The 25819-nt window shown below is 44.9% G+C and overlaps 1 protein-coding gene and 1 pseudogene across 3 annotated transcripts in view; one reads left to right on the top strand and one right to left on the bottom strand.

The window, feature by feature from the left end:
* LOC147620195 (uncharacterized) overlaps window positions 1-25819 on the top strand; it is an 84662-nt gene that overhangs the window by 34879 nt on the left and 23964 nt on the right. For 2 of the 3 annotated variants that reach the window (XM_086772392.1, XM_086772394.1), the window contains 5 exons: window positions 18935-19023; window positions 20930-20983; window positions 23293-23388; window positions 23486-23562; window positions 23684-23867. In XM_086772392.1, coding sequence (XP_086628518.1) covers window positions 18935-19023; window positions 20930-20983; window positions 23293-23388; window positions 23486-23562; window positions 23684-23867 — 500 coding nt within the window. The remainder of the gene's footprint in view (window positions 1-18934; window positions 19024-20929; window positions 20984-23292; window positions 23389-23485; window positions 23563-23683; window positions 23868-25819) is intronic. The other variant, XM_086772393.1, reaches the window with a different exon arrangement.
* LOC147620196 (uncharacterized) lies at window positions 14100-14708 on the bottom strand (annotated as a pseudogene).

Here is a 25819-nt window from a genome sequence, read left to right as displayed (position 1 = left end):
TGTTGCTGATGAGGTTCTTGTAGACCTCAAAGGGCTGACAACAGCCTATGCCGTCTGGGAGAAGCTGAGAAGCACCTATGAGATCACCACGCCAGTGAACCAGGTACATCTCATCAGGAAACTCATGAATATGCAACTTGATGATTCTAAGAATGCAGTAGAGCATATTACTGCTTTCACAGGGGTGCTTAATCAGATGCAGGATTCTGGATTGCCTGTTTTTGATGATAAGTTAAAAGCTATCTTTTTGCTCACTACTTTGCCTGACTCTTGGGAGACACTTGTGGTGTCACTTGGGACAAATCCCAACCTAACTTTTGATGGAGTCAGGGGTGCTATTCTCAATGAAGATATCCGGAGGAAGACCTCAGAGACTAGCGGTTCTGCAAATGTCTCACGAGGGAGGACGACCAAGCGGGGAAATACTACTACCAATTCAAAGGGTAGAAGCAAGAGCAAGGGCCAGCAGTCTGATGTTACATGCTACCAGTGTGGTCGTAAAGGCCACAAGAAGCCAGATTGCAAGTTTTACAAGATGGAGCAAGACCGGAAGAAGAAATCCAGTCATTCAAATGACAAAAAGAAGGAAAAAGAGAGTAATTCCAGCAAAGCAGAAGAGTTCGAAAAGGACAAGAGCAAGGCCAATGTGGCCTCTGGTGTTGTCATAGAGGAACTGTCTGACTCAGATGATGTGCTATGTGTTTTTTCTGCTAATGCTCTTGATGTTCATAACTTGCATGTCACAGAACCAGATGCTATTCATGCCTTGATGTATGAATCTGATGTGCTTTCACAGACTTGGATTATTGACACGGGTGCCTCTTTTCATGTAACTCCTATCAAGGAGTGTTTTGCAACTTTCACTGCAGGCTCCCGAGGAAAGGTGTTCTTGGGGAATGATCATGCTTGCAATATTGAAGGTATGGGCACCGTGAATTTGACTTTGCAGGATGGTAGTGAGTTTGTGCTGCCAAATGTGAGGTATGTGCCTGGTTTGAAAACCAGTCTCCTGTCTGTGGGCCAGCTTGATGCCTTGGGATACACGGCCATATTTGGAAATGGCACATGGAAATTGACCAAAGGCACAAGGCTGATTACAAAAGGATGCAAGAAAGGAACATTATATAGCCTTCATGGTCAGGCTTTGTCTGGTAAGTTTATTGCTTTTGCAGAGGTACGCTCCCACATGGAGCTTTGGCATAAGAGACTTGGCCACATGAGCCATAAGGGTCTCTCCATTTTGTCCTCCTTGAACAAATTTGATGCAAAAGGAAGCAAGCTTGATTTTTGTAATGATTGCTTGTATGGGAAACAGAATAGGAGTTCTTACTCCTCTCGTGCCTCTCGCAAGGCTGAAAAGTTGGACTTGGTCCACTCTGACGTATGCAGCATGCCCATTAAATCTAAAGGTGGTTCAAAGTACTTTGTGTCTTTTGTGGATGATCACTCACGAAAAGTATGGATCACTTTGTTGAAATCTAAGGATGATGCTTTTGCTGCTTTTCAAAAGTTTTATGCATTTGTTCATACTCAAACTGGAGTGAAGATTAAATGCTTACGCACTGACAATGGGGGTGAGTTTGTTAGTACTAAATTTCAGAAATTTTGTGATGATAATGGCATTAAGAGGGAACTTACACCCCCTTATAGCCCCTCTTCAAATGGTGTGGCTGAAAGGTATAATCGTACACTGTGTGAAAGAATTCGATGCATGCTGTCCACAGCTAATCTCTCTCAGGATTTTTGGGGAGAAGCCTTGAAAACTGCAGTTCATGTTTGCAATCGATCTCCACACACAGCTTTGAAAGGTGGAATCCCTGAGGAGGTTTGGTCTGGCAAACCGTCCTCATATGACCACTTACGCATCTTTGGTTGTGATGCATATGTGCATATCCGCAAGGAAGACCGGAACAAGCTTGATGCTAAGTCCGAGAAGGGCACCTTCGTTGGCTACGGTGATGAAGGTGAGATGGGCTACCGTGTGTGGTTGCCATCAACCAACAAAGTGGTTCGCAGCCGGGATGTTGTATTTTATGAGGCAAAGCTGCTCCGTAATGTTTGTGCCTCTCATGGTGATCAGAAAAAGGTCAAATTTCAGCAAGGGCAGCCACCCATTGATGCTGAAAATGAGCCCCAGGATGCTTCACAAAGGGCTGAACATAATGAGTCCGTGATATTTGAGCCAGAAGAGGTTGGACAGCCGCTTCATGCTCCTGGAGGTGTAGGGCAGCAACCCCTATATGCTGAAAATCAGGCTGTTCGTGAAAACCCGCAGCCTTTTGATGCTGAAATTATGATTCCTCCCGATATTGACCCCCAACCAGCCAATGATCATTGGGTACGGAGGTCTACTCGTTTTCGGAGGGAACCTCAGCGTTTTGATCCCTCTTTGCAACATGTTTTGCTTACAGATGAGGGTGAGCCTCTTACTTTCAAAGAGGCTAAGTCTTGTGAACTCCGAAACAAGTGGGAGCATGCTATGCAGGAGGAGATTAAGTCTCTACATGCAAATGACACTTGGGACTTGGTTGAGTTGCCCAAAGGAAGGAAGGCTATTCCTAACAAGTGGGTGTACAAAGTCAAGACAGTTGACGGCCAGCCTAAGTATAAAGCCCGCCTTGTTGCTAAGGGCTATGCTCAGAAGGAAGGGATTGATTTTCAGGAGGTCTTCTCTCCTGTGGTCAAAATGACCACCCTTCGTGTTTTGTTTGCTCTCACTGCTGTTTTGGATTTAGAACTGTATCAGATGGATGTAAAGACAGCTTTCTTACATGGTGATTTAGATGAAGAGCTGTATATGAAGCAGCCTGAAGGCTTTGTCATTCCTGGCAAAGAACATCTGGTTTGTAAGCTGAAGCGTAGTCTCTATGGGCTGAAACAAGCCCCGAGGCAGTGGTACAAAAAGTTTGATGCTTTCATGCTTAACCAAAAGTTTAATCGTAGCCATGCAGATCATTGCTTGTATACTAAAACTGATGCAGATGGCAGCCCAGTGATACTTGTGCTGTATGTTGATGACATGCTTCTTGCCGGGAAGAATAAGAGCGTTTTGGAAGCTCTTAAGGACCAGCTGAAGTCAGCTTTTGCTATGAAGGACTTGGGTTCAGCTGAACATATTTTGGGTCTTCGGATTAGACGGGACAGAGCACAGAAGTTGCTTTTCCTCTCGCAAGAGAAGTATATCCAGAAAGTCCTTGATAGATTTAACATGGCTGATTCTAAGCCTTTGGGTGCTCCATTGCAGCCCTATGTTAAACTATCCAAGGATGATTGCCCAAAAGATGATGATGCAGCCAGTACTATGCGTGGGATCCCTTATGCTTCTGCTTGTGGATCTCTTATGTATGCTATGGTTGCTACACGGCCAGACATTGCTCATTCAGTGGGAGTAGTCAGTCGTTTTATGTCCAACCCGGGCAAAGCACATTGGGATGCTATAAAGTCTATTTTGAGGTACTTGAAGGGGACACAGAAGAAATGCCTTATGTATGGTAAAGGTCCACTTGAGGTGCAGGGTTATTGTGATTCAGACATGGCAGGTGATTCTGATACCCGCAAGTCTACTAGTGGGTACATCTATACTCTTGCAGGTGGTGCTGTTTCTTGGTGCTCTAGACTCCAGAGGATAGTAGCACTTTCTACTACTGAGGCCGAGTACATCTCCGTCACAGAGGCTTCTAAGGAGGCCATTTGGTTAGCACGCCTTGTCACAGAGTTTGGATTGCCAGAGAGGGCTCCGGTCCTTGGTTGTGATAGCCAGAGTGCCATATACCTGGCTAAGAATGCCATGTTTCATGCTCGTACCAAACACATTGATGTACGGTACCACTTCATCAGACAGGTGCTAGATGATGGTTTGGTCAGTTTGGTCAAGATTGGCACTCATGAGAACCCTGCAGATGCTCTCACCAAAAGTTTGCCAAAAGCACAGCTTGATATGTGTCTACAGCGGGTGGGAGTTACATAGCTTAGAGGAGCTTCACTGGCCCTTTAAGTGGGAGGTTGTTGGGAATAAAGTCCCAGTTTCGCCTCCGGACCTTGATCATCGCGTAGCTCTTTTCGAGAGCTTCGCGGCCATATATTTACTTGTACATTTGGCCCCCATTTGGGCCTTGTAACGGCATTCTTTGTATTTGGTCCGCCGGGCGCCCCATAAGTTGGGCGCCCGCCCATACCCTTGTATCACTATAAATACGAGGTCTCCCTTGAGCCTCATCAAGACAATCAAGATATTCTTGAGCATTGTGTGAGTTCTCTCTCTCTCTCTCACTCTCACTCTTCTCTATCTCCTCTGCACTTCCTTGGCTGCAAGCTCTTGTGTTTGAGTCATTCTCTTCCAACATCTCTCTCTCTCTCTCTCTTCTTCTCTGTGTATGTCCCCCACATGAAACCCTAACTCTCTCCCTTCAACTGGTATCAGAGCCAAGGTCGTCACCGTAAGCTGCAACGTGGGCAGGAGCTATTGGGCAGAAGCTTGTGTAGGTGCTAAGGCACATGTGTGTATCGCTGCTGTGTGCAGAATAGGGCAAACCAGCTCGAGGTCAACGCCAGCATTGGAGATGCTGCAGGTGAAGCGCAGGCAGGTAGCTTGCAGGTGTGTGTCCAAGCAGGCATGGGTGAAGGTCGACAGCCTGTGCGTGTGAGCATTGGAGATAGCGCTGGACTTTGGGCAGCGTGAGCAAAACACGTGGTAGCGGGCGGCAGCAAGAAGCCGGCGAGCGAGGAGGAAGGGCAACGGCGCCTCACCAGCACGCTTAAGGAGTTTCGCGTGTAGCTGGAGGAGTCGGGCGCCGTGCGGGAGAGGCTCCGTTCCAATCGGTAGCTCCCTACCGTCGACCGTGTGACTGGTTCGTCTTCTGGCAGCTCCCGTCCGTGTGCTTTGTCACGGCCTCCACTCCGCCGTCTGTGACTTCCCAACATCAGCCCTTGCCCATCTGCTCTACAGTCGTAGCTGCCGGCTCCAAGGTATAGTCGCCCTACTCGTCTGCACGTTGCCGGTTCTCCCACGCCGCCTGTGTTTGCAGCCTGCCGTCTACGACTCAGTCCGGCAACCACCTCTTCGTCATAAGCTCCCGCATGCGTAGCTCAAGGTTCGCTCATTGCAGCCTGTGAACTCGGCTACACGAGTCAGCAAATACGACGCAACCCCCTTTCTGCAACAGAAATCAGAAATTGTCTGAGGTATTTGCTTCAATTTTGGGATTTGTTTGTCCATTATCATCAATTGAGCAGGTACAGGTCCTAATGGCTCAGATTTGAGCGCAATTGGCAACATTGGGTGACATTGGTCACATCCCGGGTCAATTTGCAAGAAATTGGGTGTCAACATTTGGGGCTTTTGATGTAATTGTGCCATTGGGCATTCATACATGCTGTATGATGTGAGCAATCTCACATTCGGGGCTAAATTGCAGGAAATTCGAGTTCAAATCAAAGGGCTTTTGTGCCAATTGGATTGATTTGCATGCAGGCACTGGCATTTGATGCTTTGGGCAATGTGTTGATGCTTGTCAAGCACTCAATGTGCCAGTAAATCAAGGGGCTTTTATGTATTGGATGTATATGTGGCCAGGGGGAAGCATTGTGAAGACTCTGGATGCCTTCATGTGCATTAATGTGCCATTCATGATCAGAAATTGATCTTGAATCAAGGGGCTTTTCAAGATTTTGTGCTTGTTGAGCTTGGCAAAGCAGCAGGGAAGACTTTTATGCCTTGAACCCTCAGTAATCCACTTGCAGTCAAGGGGCTTTTGCCCAATTTCTGTCCGGGACTGTTGTATGCAGTGGTGGGGACTGTCAAGGTCTGATTTTCACTCATTTGGACAGCCAGGAGAGCATTTATTGCTGTTGTACTTGCTGGTACAGATTTGGTACAACTTTGTACAAGTTTTGGCATGGCTGTACATTGATTTGAGTGAGGAAAAGGTTCATTTTCAGTTGCTGTACTTGCCGGTACAGATTTGGTACATCATTGGTGAGCACTTAGTACTGTTGTACATTACTTTGGAAGGGGAACAGAGCACATCTAAGGTGTTGTCATAAATCTGCAGCAACCAGATTTTGGTGATTTTATCACATTCAGTGGGAGGAGAGTTGCATTCTTGCTTCCGCAGTGGGAGATAAACTTTGGGAGAACAATTGTGAGCACTTTGTGTGCTTTTGGTGCAGTGTTTGCACATCTTGCAGGGAGTCAGGCATTGACTGTGTCAAAGGTTGCATATTGCTATGGCAACCCCACAGGTGAGAGCTCTTCATTGCTTCACATCAAGAAGCTTGAAGGCTCACATAATTATGACATTTGGCAAACCCAGTGCTATAATGTGTTGCTCCAGAAGAAACAGCACAAGCCCATCAAAGAAAGGGGTGTAATGCCCGCTTCTCTTACTGCTGAAGAATGGGAAGATATGGATGAGCTGGCAAGATCCACCATCATGTTGTCTGTGTCAGACTCTTTACTTTTCAGCATACGTGAAGAGAAGACAGCTTGGGGAATGTGGCAAAGATTGCAGGACTTGTATGCCCAGCAAAGTGCCTCAAGCAAAGTGTATTGGCTGAAGAAACTCATAAGTCTTCAAATGAAGGAAGGGGCGTCTATGACAGTCCATCTAAATGAGTTTAATGGTGTTGTCAGCCAGGTCATCAATCAAAAGTTGGCAATGGACGATGAGTTCAAAGCCACCTTTCTCTTATCACTTTGCCAGAGAGTTGGGACACATTCAGGACAGCCACTAGCAATTCAAATGCTATGCTGTCATATGCAGATGTGAAGGGTGCTCTCCTTCAAGAGGAGATGAACAGGAAGAACAACTCTGTTGGAAAGTCCAATGCAATGAATGCACGTGGGAGATCCCAGCAAAGGGGTAAAAGCCAAGAACGGGGAAGGAGCAAGTCTCGCTCCAAAAAGGACTTGCAATGCCATTATTGTGGCAAGAAGGGACATTTCAAAAAGCAATGCTACAAATGGAAGAATGATCAAAAGGAAAAGGGCAAAGGAAAAGACAAAGACAAAGATGAAGCCAAAGATGCAAAGCCAAAGGGCAAAAGTGGAGTCAAGATTGAAGAAGTCAATGTGTACATGCGGGTGACAGTGAGGATGAAGTCCTATTCACGTCTTCACTTGATGCCCATTCACTCCTTGCAGGAGATGGTCATGATATGCACTCATGGATCATTGATTCAGGTGCCTTCTTTCATGTCACAGGTTGCAGAGACTTGTTTGTCAGGTATACCGCTGGCAATGAAGGAGTAGTTTATTCGGGTGATAACCATGCATGCCAGATTCTTGGCAGAGGTGATGTGAGGCTTGTGTTTTCAGCTGGCTCACAGCTTATGCTCCATGATGTCAGGCATGTGCCTGAGATCAAGAAGAACCTGATTTCTACTGGACAGCTTGATGATGCTAGTTATGTTACCACATTTGGTCGTGGAAAGTGGAAGATTAGTAAGGGCTCACTGGTTGTTGCCAGAGGCTCTAAGGTGGACACTCTTTACCTGATGCATGCTAATGTTTGTCACCATGCCAATGTAAATGCAACTAAGCTGCCGGAAATCTCTATTTGGCATAGCCGGTTGGGACACATGAGTGTCAAAGGAATGCAGCAATTGTCTCGTTATGGTTACTTGCCTTCTCTAAAGTTCGCAAGTTTTCAGTTTTGTGAGCATTGTATATATGGTAGGCAACTCCAGTGCCCCCACAAGAAAGCTCTTGGACAGAAAGATGCTCAGTTAGAGCTTGTGCATACAGATGTATGTGAGATGCCTCAGCTTTTTTTGAAGGGGCAAAATATTTTGTCACATTCTCAGTGTTTGAGAAGTTTGTTGCTCATGTTGAGAGTCAAACTGGCAAAACACTGAAGGCTTTGCGTTCCGACAATGGTGGAGAGTATATGTCCAAACAGTTTCAGGACTTTTGTGATGCTAAAGGCATCAAGAGGGAGCTCTCTACTCCGTATGATCCTCCACAAAACGGGACAGCAGAGAGGATGAACAGGACCATTTAGGAGAAGGTCCGTTCTATGTTGTCACATGCTACGTTACCTCATAGTTTTTGGGCTGAAGCTATTATGACAGCCGTTCATCTTATAAACAGGTCACCTAACACGAGGCTTGGTGGGAAAGTGCCAGAGGAAGTATGGACAGGGAAGCCTCCGTCCTACAAGCACTTGAGAGTGTTTGGTTGTGTTGCGTACGTGCACATACGCAGGGAAATACGCACCAAACTTGATCCTAAGTCTCACAAATGCATATTCCTAGGATATGGTGACAGAGGTGAAATGGGGTATAGACTTTGGGATCCAGTGAATAGAAAGATTACACGCAGCAATGATGTCATTTTTGATGAAACATGCATGTATAAGGAGCCTGCAAGGCAACACGAGCCTGGCAGAGTCATCTTTGATGATGATGGACATCATGGACAACAACCAAGGGCTGTAAATCAGCCATTACAGCAACAAAACCAGCCCTTAAATGGTGCTGAAAATGGTCCAAATGGACAGCCAGAGATGGCAGAAGATATCCCTATGGATATCCCACAGTTAGAGGACATATCGGGCATGATCTTTCAACCTTATGGCATGGAACAGGAGCCACGAATAGGTGATATGCAGGCTGGACAGCAACCTGCAAATGATGGTCATTGTGTAAGGAGGTCCACAAGACCCTCCAGACCCCCTGACAGGTTTGTTCCAGGGGTTGACTACTTGATGCTAACTGACTGTGGGGAGCCCTCTTGTTATAAGGAGGCTTTACAAAGGGCAGACAAGGCTCTTTGGGAGCGTGCTATGAAGTCAGAGATGGATTCTCTGCACAAAAATGGAACATGGAAGTTGGTGCATTTGCCTACAGGCAAGAAGGTTCTGCCATGCAAGTGGGTTTACAGGCTCAAAGTGTGAGGATTACTGTTATTACTTAGTATTTCATCCACTTATCTGTGTATTTAAGACTGAAACTGAAAGTAGACTCGAGAGACTTGAGCACAGATGTTTGATTGATTGATTGAAACTGTGATACAACAGGCTCCTTATATAGGAGTCCAAGAGACACGAATGAAAAGACACATCCCATGACCAATAGTCATGACTCTAGGCGAAGAGACACATCCTTTGGACGAATAGCTGCAACCATTGGGTGAAGAGTTGCAACCTTAGAGCGAAGGGGTGTGACCAGTCGTCGAAGGAGTGTGGCTCTTGATGAAGAGGCATGTCTCTAGAGCGAATAGTCGTGACCATCCGAGTGTAGGGGTCCTCTGTAATCATGTCACTTCAGTATCTGTAACCATGAGGAGACTATGTATAATGAACTAAGTCACAATCGTGACATTCCCTCCCATTTAAAATAAAACCCATGTGATTAAATGAGAGTCTGTCGTCTGCCAAAGAATTCTTGGAGGAGTTGAGGATATTGTTGCATTTCTTCATCTGTCTGCCAAGTAGAATCTGACTCATCCAAGTCCATCCACTTAACAAGAAATTCTGTAGTAATCTTCCGTCTTGTTTCTTTCTGACGAACGTCAAGAATCTTCTCAGGAACAAGAATAATGTGATCATCTTCAATCTCAGGAACATAAGAAGATAACTCCGGAATAGATGAATCTCCTTGTATGTATTCCTTGAGCCAAGAGATGTGAATTGTCGGATGAATTTTTTCCCAAGATGGTGGAAGATCCAACTTATAACTGACAACTGAAATCTTCTTTATAACTTTAAATGGACCATAGAAACACGGTCGCAACTTCGGAAAGATTGACTTTACTGTCTTATATCGATGCGGTGCAACATAAAGCAAGACCAAGTCACCTTCTTGAAACTCAGTATGCCTTCTGTGCTTATTCGCATACTTCTGATACTTCTGCTGAACATGGACCAGTTTGTCTCGAACTTGCACAAGAATATCTTGCATTTCTTGAATCAACTGATCTGCTAATGCCACCTTGTGTTGAAGAACAAAGTTTGTAGGCACAAGCGGAGTGTGACCATATGCTGCTTGAAAAGGAGTCATTCCAGTGATTGAATGCGGAGAATTATTATAAGCAAACTCCACAAGAGGCAAATATTCTTCCCAAGAAGCTAATCTTGTCTGAATATAATATCTAAGCATTTCTTCCAAAATTTGATTTACTCTTTCTGTCTGTCCGTCTGTCTGAGGATGATAAGCAGAACTAAACAAGAGATTCGTACCAAGAGATTTGAATAAGGAAGTCCAAAAATGTCCAGTAAACTTCGGATCTCTGTCTGAAACAATAGATCTTGGCAATCCATGAATTCTGAAAATATGCTGTACGAACAACGCTGCAAGATCTGGAGCAGAAACTGTCTTCTTGCAAGGAATAAAATGTGCCATTTTGGAAAACCGATCAACCACTACTAAAATTTGAGCATTGCCTTTCTGCGAACGCGGCAAAGTAGTGATGAAATCCATGCTTATGCTTTCCCATCTTTCTTGAGGAACTGGCAAAGGCTGAAGCAATCCTTGAGGAAGTTGTTGTGAAGCTTTCATAATTTGACAAGAGTGACAAGCTTTAACAAACTTAATGACATCCTGTAGCATCTGAGGCCAAAAGTATGTTGCTGATAACAGACGATATGTCTTGTTAATTCCAGGATGAGCTGCAAAGGGTACTTCATGATGCTCTTGAATAAGGAGTTTCCGCAAAGATGCATTGTGAGGAACACAAATGCGATCTAAGTAATAAAGTAAATCATCTGCAATTGTATATGCGGCAAACATATTCATTTCTGCAACAGTAGGATGAAGAGATTTGAGAGCTCGAAAGACATGTCCAAAGTCTCTATCTGTCAAATACTCATGCTTAAAACATGCAGGAATCTCCATCTGCACATTTGAGATAGCAAAGTTCGTAGCTCGAGGCATGCGGCTCAAAGCATCTGCTACCACATTCTGTAATCCAGGAACATAGAGCATCGCCATGTGAAAATTTGCCAAAAATTCAACCCATCGTCCTTGACGAGGATTCATCACTGGCTGAGTAAAGATGTAAGTCAAAGACTGATGATCTGTCTTAACCACTGAATCTGCACCAAGAAGATAATGCTTCCACGTTCTATAAGCATGAACAATTGCCAAAAATTCCTTGTCATAAACGGGATATCGCATTTGAATAGCCGAAAATTTATGACTATCAAAAGCAATAACACGATCATTCTGCATAAGAACGCCTCCAGATGCTCTATCCGAAGCATCTGTCATGACGTCAAACGGCTGAGTTGGATCCGCAATAGCCAAAACAGGCGTAGTTGTCAACACATGCTTAAGATCATTAAAGGACTTTTCAGCTTCAAGTGACCAGTGCAATTTATCTAACTTTGTAAGGGCCGTCAAAGGAGCAGCAATATCTGAGAACTTGTGAACCTTGGTGTGGTAAAAATTTGCTAATCCCAAGAAAGATCGCACATCTGAAATTGTAAGTGGCAAAGGCCAATCAACAATGACCTTTATCTTCTTAGGATCAACTGCAATACCATGTCCAGAGATGATGTGTCCAAGATATTCCACATGATCTTTGAAAAACTAACTCTTCTTCTTGTTGATGTACAAGACATTCGTATGGAGTACGTCGAAGACAATCTGCAAATGCTGCTTGTGATCTGCTAAAGTCTTACTGAAGACCAAAATGTCATCTAGATAAACGATGACAAACTTATCCAAGTAAGGACCAAAGATGTCATTCATCAAAGTCATGAAAGTAGCTGGGGCATTGGTTAACCCAAAAGGAATGACCAAAAATTCATAATGTCCATACTTTGTTCTGAAAGCTGTCTTATACTCATCTCCAATTCGAATCCTGATTTGATGATAGCCTGACTTCAGATCAATTTTCGAAAATACCTTCGCACCAAGCAACTGATCAAAGAGCTCATCGATGCGAGGCAAGGGAAACTTATTCTTGATTGTCTGCTTATTAAGGGCACGATAATCAATGCAAAGTCGCATAGATCCATCCTTCTTCTTGACCAATAAAAGTGGAGCACCAAAAGGACTTTTGCTTGGACGTATATGACCTTTATCCAACAACTCTGCCAGTTGTCTCTGAATTTCTTGAGATTCTGAATAAGAAACTCGATAAGGAGCTCGAACTGGCGGTGGTTGTCCAGGAATTAGATCAATCGTATGATCTACAGAACGTCGAGGAGGAAATGTCGTTGGCAGCTCGTCAGGAAATAAATCCTTATAAGGTTGAAATAAGGGCTGCTGTAAATAAGAAATATCTGATGGCGAGGATTCCGATTGGTCAACTGTATTGTCTTCTGCTTCTCGCAACATAACTAAGGCAGAAGTACTGTCGCGTTTACGCACTAAGCGTTTGACTTGCATAGCAGAAACCACAGTAATCGGCTTAGAATTAAACAGACCTCGTAATTCCATTTCTCGATGATTATGATAAAGTCGAATGGAATGATCTCGAAAGCTGATCAAAGGATCATACTCATATAACCAAGACTGTCCAAGAATCATGTCATAGTGTGACAAAGGCATAATAGAGAAATTCAGCTGATCCTGATAGTCCTGAATCTGAAAATGCAACTGCTGAATCCGTTTACTGTAATGCAAGAAAGAACCATGTGCAAGTTCCACTTGGAAAACTTCCGCACTCTGCTGAGTAGGTAATCGTAACTTGCTGACGAGAGTAGTTCCCACAAAATTAGTCGAGCATCCACTATCAACAAGAACATTGATAGGATGCTGGCCAATAAATCCCAATAAGCTCAAAACTTGATTGGAAAGGTTAACAGGCACTGAAGTATGGTTGTGGGCATTTAACATTAAAGCACTGACAACTTTAGAAACTCTTCACCTTCTGGGCAACATTCCATGTTGGAATTCTGGCGAGAATTACGCTTTGGGCACACATACCACCTGTGTGGTCCATTGCAAATTGTGCAAAGACCTGGAGGGTTGTCTTGAGAGGTTGAAGGTGCCGATGTAGAGGCTTGCTGACCTGCTGAGGTATCGCGGCGAAAATTGCGGCGATTGTTAAGTCGGCGACCTTGCCAGTTGCAGATCCGGTTGATATTAAAAACCATATTTCCCAACTCTTCTCCTAACTTGGGTCCATATTCTAGATGATGTATGCCTTGATTCCGATTGTTGTTGTTGGAAGAGGATCCTGTTTGTGAGGCTGCTGCCTGACCTGAAAATCTAGGCCGAAAGGGCTGTTGCCGAGTAGATTGCTGACCAGAGGATTGGGAATATTGAGACTCAGGTTGAGATAAATTTCCTCTGCGATTGTGCTGGGAGAAACGAGCACTGTTTGAGGACCGATTGCCAAAGAAGGATGTCTTGGGTTGTCGTCGTAGATCTCCAAGGCGCTCTACATAGGCAATGGCAGCATCTATGGTGAGAGGGTTAAACTTTTGCACTGTAAGTTGGGTTCAAGCCCATCGATGAAGCTGTGTAGCTTGTCAGCGGGGCTGAGGCTCTCAATTTCCAGAGTTAAACGTTGGAACTCTGTGATATATGCGGCTGAGTATCCTGTTTGCCTCAGGCAGCGGAGAGCAGACCGGGCATGGTAGTCCGCACTGGCAGGTTCAAAGGCCTTGCGGAGGACGCGCCGGAATTTATCCCAAGTAGGAGTGTGCTTACCATCTGCAACACGTCGTTGCCACCATAGAAGTGCTGTATCCTTGAGTAGTGAACTGGCTAAAGCAACCTTCTTGCTTTGGACCAAATCGGTATTGGTCAAATATACCTCCATTTTGAATATCCATTGGTCAAGCACGCGCTTGTCGCGGTGACCATTATAAGGGGCAGGCAGTTTGACATCGAGTTTCTTTTTTTGTGCAGCAGTAAATATTTTATAAAGGAGTTGGAGTTCTGCATTGTTTACCTCGGCAGCTGGATCTGGTTCATCTTCATTTTCTGCTACTGAAGTCTCTGAAGAAGATGGTTGTGGATCACTGGCTGGTGTGCGCGCTGGATGGGGCCGCTGCAACTGGTCGAGTCGTCTGCTGATGGTAGAGAGACTTGTCGAAAAAGTCTGTTGAAGTGTCTCCATCTGCTCGCGTAATGATGTAATGGCCTGCATTTGCTCGTCTTGTTGCTGGCCCTCCTCCTCTGAGATAGATGGCATGTTGGATTTGCTAGAGTGAGTAGCGCGGAGAAGCTGGTGAAATATGTGGTACTGCTGGAGGAGAGAGTGACAGTGAATCGTCTCCCAATTCTGCTAAGAAATTGGAGCCTAACTCCGAAGGCTCGTAGTCTTCCACCTCGTCGACAGGAGGTGTCTCTGCAGGGGTTAATGGAGTGTAATCTGGCACAATGAGCTCGCTCTATACTCGAACCAAGGGCTGAAGCGAGATGATCCGGTTTACTGCATCCACACGGCACTCGTCCAGGGAATATGCAAGATGTGGGTACAGTCCCAAAATAAACTCGTAATGAGCAAGATGGTGTGCTGGACACGTCAAGTAAATATGCCAGATCACCCACGCCTGTAACTGAGTGGCGTGGCGGTGACTGACGTATAATAAATATTCTAGGGGACCTGGTACATGAACTGGAGCCGGGAGTGGTGCTAGAGCCGGAACAGGTTCTGCAACAGGTTCGGGTAATGGGGTGGGCTCCGGTGTGGGTGTATCGGGTATAATAATTATTTCCGAGGCTGGGCGAGGATTTTCGGGCAATATGGCTTCCGGGACCTCGTCTATGTACGAGATGTAAAGCTCTGGCTGATTGCTGTTGGGTTCCATTGGATGCCTGGTTGAGAAGGTGAATATGTGTCAGAGTGGAGAGAATTACCTGGCGTGACAGAACCGTCCTTGGAACAGCGTGAGAGAGGAGCGAATGGGCTGGCCGGCTGATTATTTCGTTGCGCTGGCCCCATATTCTCCTTTTTTTTTTTTGACTTATCGAAAGGGCACGTAATTTAATAAAAGGACCGGCTGAGGTGTGAAAACGCCCAAGTTAATTAATGGGCTGGCTGGGTAGGCTGCCGTTTATTAAACCCACGAAGGGCTGCGCGTAAAAAGGGACCTGCGCTGGCTGAATTGCAAGTGAATGGAAAGGAGAAGCTTGTATGCAAGCTGAAAAAGAGTCTTTATGGGCTCAAACAGGCACCAAGGGAATGGTATCATAAATTTGATACATTCATGAAATCCCAAGATTTCAGGAGGAGTGACATAGATCACTGCTTATACACCAAGAAAGCTTTGGATGGCAGTCTATTGATCCTCATCTTGTATGTTGATGATATGTTGATTGCCGGGAAATCTCCCAACAGCCATAAACGGCTACGAAGGGGCAGGCAGGCGGCAAGTAGGCGCAACGGCCAGAAACGGGCGCGGGCGCGGGCGCGGGCGCAGGCGCAGGCGGCTCTCTGCCGTCCCCGCACAGGCCGTCCCCCGTCCCTGCGCCGTCCCCGGTTTGAAACGCCCGTCGGGGGACGTCCGTTCGTCCCCGTCCCTACGCCGTCCCGTTTCGGCGTCATAGCGTTCCTAGGCTCCGTCCCCACCGTCCCTTGTGACTATGGGAGCATGACCTCAACCGAAGTTGTGATTTTCAACACATCGAGGGCAGCAGCAAAGAGAAATCGGCTTACATATGGTGGCGGAGTGGTGGAGATAGTCTCATCATACCTATATATGGGCATTACCTTCTCAAGACCGATCTTCACAATGAGGCCAGTAGAGATCCAGATGGCATAAGGGCATTACTTTCTCAGGATCGATCTTGGTTCCTGATGAATACACAATGTAGCGGAGATAAGAGTGTGTGTGTGTGAGAGAGAGAGAGAAGAAAGAAAGAAAGCTGATGTAGATTTTTACATATAATATAAAACACCATTTCACGAAAAAAAAAGAAAGAAAGCTGTATTAACGTCTACTAGAGGCTGAACTCGACCTATGAGACAAGGTACACCCGATTGGAGATCTTCCTTGGCTGTAAACCTGCAGCCTGAAGATGACCTGGTTCTTGACGTTCAAGTTCACCTTCTTTGCTTGGGAATTTTCTTGGCTGTCCTGGCCCTTGAATACCTTCAGCACTTTGTGAATATGAGATGAATCGACTCTTGACTGGCCCATGCTTTTATAGGCTGCTGGTCTTTATGCTCATAAACAGCTGTCGGCCAATTTATTTATGCTCCACGACTTGTTTTGGTCAGGATTAAATATGCGCCTTCCTTCATTATACTGGCCGCCTTGAATTTGGTGCTGGTTGATTGCTTGTCAAGGTCTTATGGGCTGGCTGACTGGGCCACTAGCCCATCTAGGCCTAGCCGACTTACTGCCTGGCTGTCTAAAGGCTGGTGGACTGTTTGTGCAGCCCTTGCTAAGGACTGGCCGACTGGGCTACAGCCCTTTAGGCTGGCTGCCATGCTGCCCATGCCTCCTAGGGCTGGCCAACAAGGCGGTACCACCCTACACTCTATGCAAATATACATGCTTCCTTAGGTGCCTTGCATCTGGCTACAAGCCTAACCATGCTTGGAATACCTGTCATCATTCCAGAGGGTGACTCACAGTATGGACTGGCATTTCTTCATGTGTGGGACTTGTACACTTGACCAAGACCATGTACGAGACTTGTACACCTGACCTTGGACGCTTAGAGTGGAACCCTGGTTGACTCGTCTTGGACTGGGGCTCACAAGGGACCAATTTCCACCCTAGGTCCTGCACTTGTTGTACAGATATGTCCACGTGGCATCCAAGTGCAGGAGACATTCCCTTCTGCTTAACTTGATGGCAGCTGCAAAGCGTCCAAATAGTCCGTTAATGATGCTAGATAATCTTCGAAAAAGTTCTTGTCAAGCCACACCGCTTCATGTGTCCCTCCGTTCTGAAACTTCGTGAGAAACTGTCTTCCTTTTCAGCTAGAGCCGCGCTTAAAATGATGCAAGAGAATCTGTTATGGAACCATAACTTTAGCTTTGTCCATTATGTCTGGTTCTTGTTCATCGTGAACATCGAAGAGAGGAGGTCCAATATAAAGCTTCAACCAAGTGACATGGAACCTATCAAGCATGGTCCAACTAGAAGGTAGATTAGCTTCATAGAAACCTCTTTCATCTCCTTTAGAATGGGAAAGGGTCCAAGGCTTCGAAATGATAACTTTGGGCATCGCTTGTCCACCTGTTTCAACCTTTGCTTCGTTATCCTGAGATACACTCAATCTCCTTCCGAGAAGATCAAATCTTGTCTTTCCTTGTTGGTTTGTCGAGTGTAGGCCTCTTGCACTTTAGCCAACCTGTCTTTTATAGACTCCAAAATCTCCTAGTAAGACTCTGTCAACTTGTTAGCTTTAAGCATTGAGGACGATGTCTTGGTCAAAAAAGACTATAACGGTCTTCCAAATGCTGCCTTTATGGAGTCTTGCCAATGACTGAAGAAAAAGAGTCATTCAACACAGCTTGAACTAAAGGCAGAAATTGTTCCCACTTACCTTGCTGGTCGTGAATATAACACTTCAGCTCGTTGAATGCCAATTGATTGTAAATCTCTGTTTGGCCGTCCCCGTCAGTGGGAAGTTGCATTGGAAAATTCAACTTAGTTCCAAAGTTATCAAATAATGCCCTCCAAAAATGAATGGTAAACTTGGTATCTCGATCTGACACAATGGTCCTAGGTATGCCTTGGGGTACCAATGCCAGATAAACAACCTTGCAACATCTTCGGTAGTAACGTTAGCCCTATAAGGAATAAGCATAACAATTTTGCTAAAACGATCAACAATTGTTAAGGACTGGGAGGCAGATTCGTCACGAAATCCATCGAGATATCTCGAAAAGAGCCTTTGGGAATGGGCAAAGGTTGCAACAACCCTATCTTCTTCCCACAAGGAGCTTTCACTTTTTGACAAACCAAACAATGTTGCACATGAGTGAACATGTCTCGCCTCATTCTGGGCCAATACAATTGCCACTCTAACTTCTCCAAAGTCGAGTTCATGCCCATCACTAATGGCATCATGGGCCTCGCGGAGGTAACTGGCTTAGGCAAACTTGATAAAAACACGACGACACACAGACCTTGCTTTTTGTTGCATCCGTGATTAGGCTTAATTTGATACCAAGTGTGGGCGATTCCTCCCAAGGATCACCTAATACACATGCATAAACAAGATTAGAGAAACCAAATAAAAGGGGTGAAGTCAAGCTCACCACCCAACTGTAGGTTTGCGTCTACAAACCTCCCCTAAGCCAAGGGCTAAGGTTCCACTCCCACAAGTCCATGTTGTCAACCTTGGCATCCCATACAACCAGTGCATGCCCACAGGGGCCCTTGGCAAGACTACCCGTGATCCGCCATGTCCATGGTAAGAGTAAGCCTCTTGGTCCAGGTCCAAACCACAATGAATCAATAATAACCCAAGACTCACTTATATAGTGCTTATTGTTGCTATAAATAACAGTCTAGTTATGGATAGTCAATAACCTTGGATTTATTAAATCTGAACCCTACCACCTGAATCAGCCTGCTTTCCCTAATCCCAAGGCTCCTCTAACCCTGTTGGATTAGTCTCTTACCCCATGGGTTAGTGTTAGGTACATAACTGGAAGGTTAGAGGAGTTGGGAAGAGGAACTCTTTTGAGTGGAAAAAGATGGGTGTCAGTCAATGTAAGGGGCTATTAGCATACATTAATTTCTAGGGTATGAATGCCAAAACTCCAAAACTCAAGGAGATAACCACATGTGACTCGCTAGGCTTGTTGTTGCTGGGCTACATATTAATATCAGTTACTTAAATATGGTTAAAAACAAGCTTCCTTGGGTTTCTGTGAAGTTTGGGAAATAACCTGAATTATCCATCGGTATATATTCCTCTTTTTTTAAAATGTTTATGTGGTCCTGTATTCCACTTGTTCTTATTGCACATTTGCACTTGCCCACTCATGTGATCTTGTTTTGAATGGACTAGTGCAGACAAACATTGTTGAAGTAAACAGACATTGAAGGGAAAACTTTATGGTTTTCAGGGAAGAGCACAACTACAGCTATGCTTTCCGTGGCACTAAAGGACATGGGCAATAACATATCAGCTATTGTAGGTGCTGATGTTCTACAGGTATTGCAGGCTTTAAAAAAAAAACTCTATCAAGATTGAGATAAAGAGGAGGCCAGACTTGTAAATTAATGTGTATATGTGAGACTTTCTTGGATGATTGTCTCTCGGAATACCTCAATTAACTTTGAATCCAGGGATAAACCTTGGTTGAATCTCGGCAAGCCTATCCATAACTTTGATAGACACCAATCGGAGAACCATTGATGAAGAAGTTTATGAGGATTTAATGGTTTATGTGAGGATTGAGGGTTTGTGTGAGTGACAAATAGTAACTATTTGTAGTTGCTATTATTTTCCTATTTAAACATGAGAAGAATGGGGGGGGGAGGGTGAGCTTGAGCTCCTTGCAAGCAAATACCCACACACAAGAGTAGACAAGCACACGAGAGATGGATGGCTGAATTTTCTTCTACCAATACATGGCGCATCATATAGGACCACAATGGGTAGTTGGCCCCGTCAAGCTTATCTTCAGTAGATTGCATCCCAATTACATCATTGCTTGCCATTTCAGCTTGCAAATAACTAATCTTTGATTGTCAATGCCCACTGAATGCAACCAAGATGGCGATTTATGCTTTTCACTACTATTGTATTCTTTCAATCCCTTTGCCCTTGTGCTAATAATCTTGTTGGTCAACACATCTCTCTCTTCTCCCACTACCTGTGTGCTTGCACACTTATCCTAGGCACACCTCACCAACAACCGTGTCAAAACCTTGTACTCAGTTCTTAAAATGAAATCACTCTTACTTGTGTCGACTGTCTTGTATATTTTCCATTATGCTTTCATCGACTGACAAGTGAGCGAGAGAATGAGAGGGTGGAAGTATGTGATCTAGCAAGTGCGTAATCTAATCTTAGAGAACGAGCGTCTAGGCCTGGCAACCTAGACGGTAGCTGCTTGCTATGTGGAAATCCGGATCTGAGGTCCTTACTTGGTTGTGAGAGACGTCGCAAGGAGTAGGAAAATAGACACGAGAACACAACATACCAAGTACCGAGCAGAGGACCAATTTCGACCATCTACCTTTGGCGATCCAGTTGGGGAGCCAGTGGTCAAGAAGAGATCTGAAGCAATCTCAAATCGCTCAAAGCAGCCCGCAACAGTGCTGAAGCAAAATGCACATCTTCTCAGCCTGTTGAAGGGAAGACACAAGGCTTAGGTGCTGTCCAGCAGGTGCTACAGCTAGCAACCAGTAACCAGCCTTGCCTTCAGCATCTGTACATCATTTTGGTCAGTACAATCAGGGAGTTACAGTCCTACAGTCAGTCCTTTACATTCATACAGCATTACAAGAAAATACACCTATGTGTGGGGGCCCTTTTGAAGGTTATTGGGGACCCAATCATGTGTACAGTTCTCTCTCTATCTCTGTTCCATATCTCTCGTGAATTATTTCAGGTTGTGATTGTTCTCTGCTAATCAAATAACAAAGGTCCCAGAAGCTTTCGCATGTAACGAAATCTGATCTCCTCTTCCTTTAGGCTTGGGGATGAGCTGGAGTTTGCTGCACTTTTATTGTGTCTTGAGGCCAATTCTTTCGCCTGTCTGGCTGCTGAGTTGTATAGCAAAGGGTCGTCTCGGTTTCTGAGTTCATTGAATGAGCAAATGAGGGCTTGGTGGGGATTATCTGTATCCCTTTTTCCTCTCAATCTGCTGCTGATCATCCAGCTGCACAACTTGAATACTAGGGACATACGTCTCTTATGCCCTGTTAGGCACTTGCAGGCTAGCATACCATCCTTCACATGCTGAATCATGCCCCCTTATATCCTTGCAATTTGAGGGAACTGCCACATTTTTTTCTTGCCCTGATGTGTGTTTTTGTCTAGTTTTAAACTTGTGAGACGTGTGTAAGTTTGTTAAAACGAGTGGTTGATTATGTTATTTTTGTAACTTCAGTTTCCAGGAGGTGGGAGTGTACTGTATGGGAGTGGGACTCAGTTTGTCCTAGAGGTAAGATTATTCCTTGTGTAAGTTTCTGCTTTTGTCCATCAGGTTTTATATCCATGACTTATATTTTTTGTTTGTATAAGCTACAAAAGTGCACTGCTTAGGAGTGTACGTTATCATCTCATCCAGTATGATACCCCTTCTTCCTGTAAAGCTTTATTGTACTCTAAATGTGGTGTAGCAATGATAATGATGTCAAGGTGTTGGAGGCTCAGGGTTCGGATGCGGGGTTTCACATCCTTCAAAAACTCTTTGCTGAGGCAACCTGGCAATAAATTGAGTTTTTCCCAAACGAGCACAACTGCAATTTTGTGAGACATTTATGATACACAGTTATGAACATACAGCAAAAGAGTATAAAGACCAAGATGAATGAACCTGAAATAAGAGCTCAATGGGTCCTCAATAGCCAAGAAATGCAAGTGAAGCAATGCTCCTCATGGAGGGTCATCACTTTAGGTCATTTAGTAAGTTGCATTTGGTTCGGGAAGTTTTGAATGCATAAATATTTTCATGACTTTGAGGGCTAGTTCACATGACTAGATGACATAGGACACATGGTCACATGTGATAAGGAATTAGTATTCAACATGGGCAATACCCCTAGAACATGAGGCGACGTCAGTACACATGGTTGGGCATCCTTCGACTCACCAAAAGAGGGTCTCTATATTTGGGAGTAAATTGCTTAACTTTAGACGGGCTATATTCAGGCAGTGATAAGCATGGGCATACATGCCCGAATGGAAGGTCCAAACATAAGGGTAGTAGAGTAAGCATGGGCTTCACATTGGTATGTGTGTGGCATGTCCATGAGTTGGCCGTACATCATGTTTGGTCCTCCAGTTTCACACTAGGTTTATTGATAAGTGAGCATATAGGACAATACATTATCTAGCAATAGAAGTGTGTGGATTGAATAAAATGAAGAGTAGTTTCTTCTATATCTTGTGTGAAGTCTCTATCCATAATTCAATTCTGAAAAAGCTGAATCTCATGTGATTAGTGATTGAGACTTTACTAGTTGCATTGTTTTGAACACTATAATAGAGGTTGTTTTAGAGTAGAGATTTACATTGGAGCTAAGGCACAAACCCTAGGTTCTTCAAGTCCCAAGAGTGCCCACAGGGTGTTCAAGGCAGACCACATTTTTACAGGAGTTCATGCCAATGTTGCCCAGCCTTGTTGCCTGGTCACTCATGTGGTTCGTGATGTCTTGCCATCATTGCTTTTGTTGTGAATTCATAATTTTGTGTAGCTACAAGAGGTGCACAAGTAGGGAGACTTATGCCAATTTCACAATTCGAAATACATACACCAGCTATAACTTGTCCTTGTGTGGGTAGGTTGTAATGCCAATGTAAGTTAAGATTCAAGGAATAGGATCACAACATTTTGAATAGGATCACAACATTTTGACTGTGGTCGTTTTGGAGGAGAGGACATATACGGCCAAGCCCTCAGTAATAGCCATAGTTCATGGTACGAAAATACGATACCGTACGAGAATTTTTGGTACGATATAAAATTTTCGGATACCGTACGATAAAATACGTTTTTTTAAAAAACACTTACAAACTATGGAGCTTCAAGCTTGAATGTGAGGGAAGGTTGGGAGGGGGGAGGAGTCTAGAGTGCTCGAGGAACCAGAACATGGAGATGTGTCTCTCTCAGTTGGATCTCCCAGTTGTCTCCAAAAAAGAACCTGCATGGGTAATGCAATACCAAAGGTCTCCTAGTGTAGCGTTTAGGACTAAGGGACCGTCCTTGCACAAATACGAGAAGTGCATCGAGGGTGATAGGTTTAGGGACTCCTTTCTAGATCAAAATGGTGATAGGTTTAGGGACTCCTTTCTAGATCAAAATGGCCATGTACAAATCTTCTCCCTCGTACATAACTTGAGACTCTGACTGTCTAGCCTACCTATACGAGGGATCTCCAAGTGATGTAGCAAGATTCTCTCATCCTACCAATCAAGTGTACACTACCAGTCTACCTCGCCAGATTTTTTAGGTCTCTCAGCAACCCTATATGAAATACCGAGTGGACACAAAAGTTGCGAAGTATTGCGGGCATTTGGGATCTTCGTTAAGCAAGATTTCTATATTTTTTTTAGCATTTGGAATTTTTTTCTCAAGGAAAAGGGGGGGGGGGGGGGAGAGTAAAAAAATAATAAATTTTACCGTACAAACTGTACGGTACGAATGGGTTCGTACCTGTGCGAGAAACAACTATGGTAATAGCTGTAGAGGGGGTTGAGAAATGTTGATTGGAGCGGTTATTGAATGATATCTGCGCATGTTTCTTGCAGGCTGATGAGTATGATGGCTGCTTTTTGAGCTTATCACCCCATCTGGCTTTAATTACAAATATTGAGTGGGAGCATGTTGACATGTTCTCAAATGAGGTACACACAGGGAATGCTTTTGCAAATTCAAGTCTTTGATGTCCAATTATTTTTATGTTATTAATGCAAGCAAATTATTTGGCTGAATGCATGCCAGGCAGCTGTAAGGGATTGTTTCAGAAGATTTTCCTTGTGTCTAAGACCTGGTGGCACCTTGGTTTTCTGTGGAGATAAGTAAGTATTTTGGAATTTTTACCAGATATGCTATGTTAACTGATTTTACAATTCTTTGATGGCTTTGACACCACCATGTAGATTGAAAACCTGCTTTATAATGATTATCTTGTTGATGTAGTGCTGCAGCCAGATCTGTAGCAACAGAATTGGTGGTACAAGGAGAAGTTCTTGAAGACAGATGTGATTCGATAAAGTATACTAGAAGACAGCAGCAAGTTATTTCCTATGGGCTAGGGGATGGAAACAACTGGCGGGCAGTTATGATTGAACCAAGCATGTGTGGTGGAAGTGACTATCTTGCTGTGAGAATCCTCTACCAACTCTTTTCACTGACACTCTACGTAGGGAAATCATATGCAGGATCTTGACATGGAGTCATTGAACGTTACTATATCTTACCTGACTAACATCTAAAAGGGTCTTTGGACATGTTTTGTGGGGCATTGTGAGCAAGCATAAGCACATGGTTAGACAGGAACTGAAAAAATCGAGAGCTGGAGCTCCCCCCAACCAGCCCCGCCCCCCCCCCCCCCCCCCCCCCCTTCCTCTGTGCGCAGCCCTCCCTTTGCTGCCCCTTTGTCTCCCTCCTTTGCCGCCTCCTTCCCACCTTCCTCCCGCCTTGCCCACCTTTGCCGCTTCCCTCCTCGCTGCCATTGCCTGTCCCTTGCGCCTCCCCTTTGCCGCGCTTCTGTCTCGTGCCTCCCTTCTTGAGACATAGGCCCCAACCACCCCGCCCCCTCCCTCGGCAGCCAACCATCACCAGTTCCTTCCGGACCCAGGAGGTGGAGGACACCGACATAGTGGATCTTGTGGATCCTCCACGAGCTGCTCTGGACCTACCTCGCCCGAGAGGAGTTACCTCGGACCGAGCCTCTGCACTCCAGCGTGCCCGACGCCCTCGACCCCCCCCCCCCTCCCCTGTCAGCCACGATCACCTCATCAGCTCCCGATCAAGACATGCTCCACCGCCATCGAGCTACCTTGCCACGTGACATAGCTGAGGGAGACCTCTGTGCCATACTCGTCAGCCCCATGCTTGACATTTTGGAGAGTGGTATACCATCTACTCGGAGCTGATGTTGCTCCCATGTTTTTATGTTCTTAGTATTCCATGATGAGTTTCCATGGACAGTTTTGTATCACCCCAATGAGATAGCTATATTTATGTTTTCTTTCTGTTTTATTTTCCATTCCATGATGAGATATGCCATGGACATTATTGTATCACTTTGGTCTCATAGGCCCACTGGGTCTTTAGTAGACGCTTAATATATCTTTCTTTCTTTCTTTCTTTCTCTCTCGTGCCTTTTGCTTTTGGGACCCGATTTTGCAAAGAGTTGAGTACTCTGGCCTCCTAGGCCAATGTTTTTTCTATCGCCGAATGGCACACCTTGCTAGAGTCCGCTCTCGCCGGCAATCCAGTTGTCCCCCTCCGGCCCAAACCTCCTCAAGGGGCTGGGTGATCGAGGAGGATACGATTTTGTCAGAGAACCATTTTGAGCATTTATCTTAGCACTCCCCCTGCAAAACGCGCCGGGGGGGGGGGGGGGGGGGGGGGTTTCGAGGGCGTCGGGCATGCTGGAGGTGTGATATAATATGATACCCACAGTGTTATGTGGCTTGCCTCATAACAGTTAACCTTGGCTTACAGCTTAAACCAAAGCTGCCTCAGTGGTCCATGCTGCAGTTCAAGGCAGGGATTCAGGAGGTGTGCTTATTTTAATTAAGATAGTTGGATGTATATCAAACACTGTTTAAGGGGTTCGGTGGTGTGCTTAATTCAACTAAGTCTTTTGGATGTGATCGATTTCTTACTCATGCTTGCCTTCACAAATATGGATATGATTGCTTAGCACACAGGAGGTCTCTGAATGCTGCTTTGAGGATGATCATTCATCCACCATGATCTACCTTGGGCACTTTAGAAGGGTTTTATAGATCTCCAAGGGCTTTGCTTTCACACGAGGATACAAGGCTTATGAGGAGAAAGACAAAGATCAATTAAGCTGTGCCATTTTTGGAGGTTGAAGGGAAGAGAGTAGGCATGCTGAAGGGATCGAACATGGTTGTTCTTTGTAAAGATAACACTAACAGAAGCGTGATTCTTTGAACTACTTTGAAGCATGAAACTGAAAGGATGGAGAGAATAGAAGAATGATAGCAAAAGACTTTATCCTCACAATCTAACCTAATGTATGTTACAAAGCTGAAATTTTTACAGTGAATCTTACTAGATCTATTGAAAGCTTCCTAT

Source organism: Cibotium barometz, chromosome 32, assembly GCF_041138505.1.
Source record: "Cibotium barometz isolate CiBa-2024 chromosome 32, ASM4113850v1, whole genome shotgun sequence".
In the NCBI taxonomy this organism is placed as follows: Eukaryota; Viridiplantae; Streptophyta; class Polypodiopsida; order Cyatheales; family Cibotiaceae; genus Cibotium; species Cibotium barometz.
The sequence above is the reverse complement of the archived record's forward strand: the minus strand, read 5'-3'. Positions and strand labels throughout refer to the sequence as shown.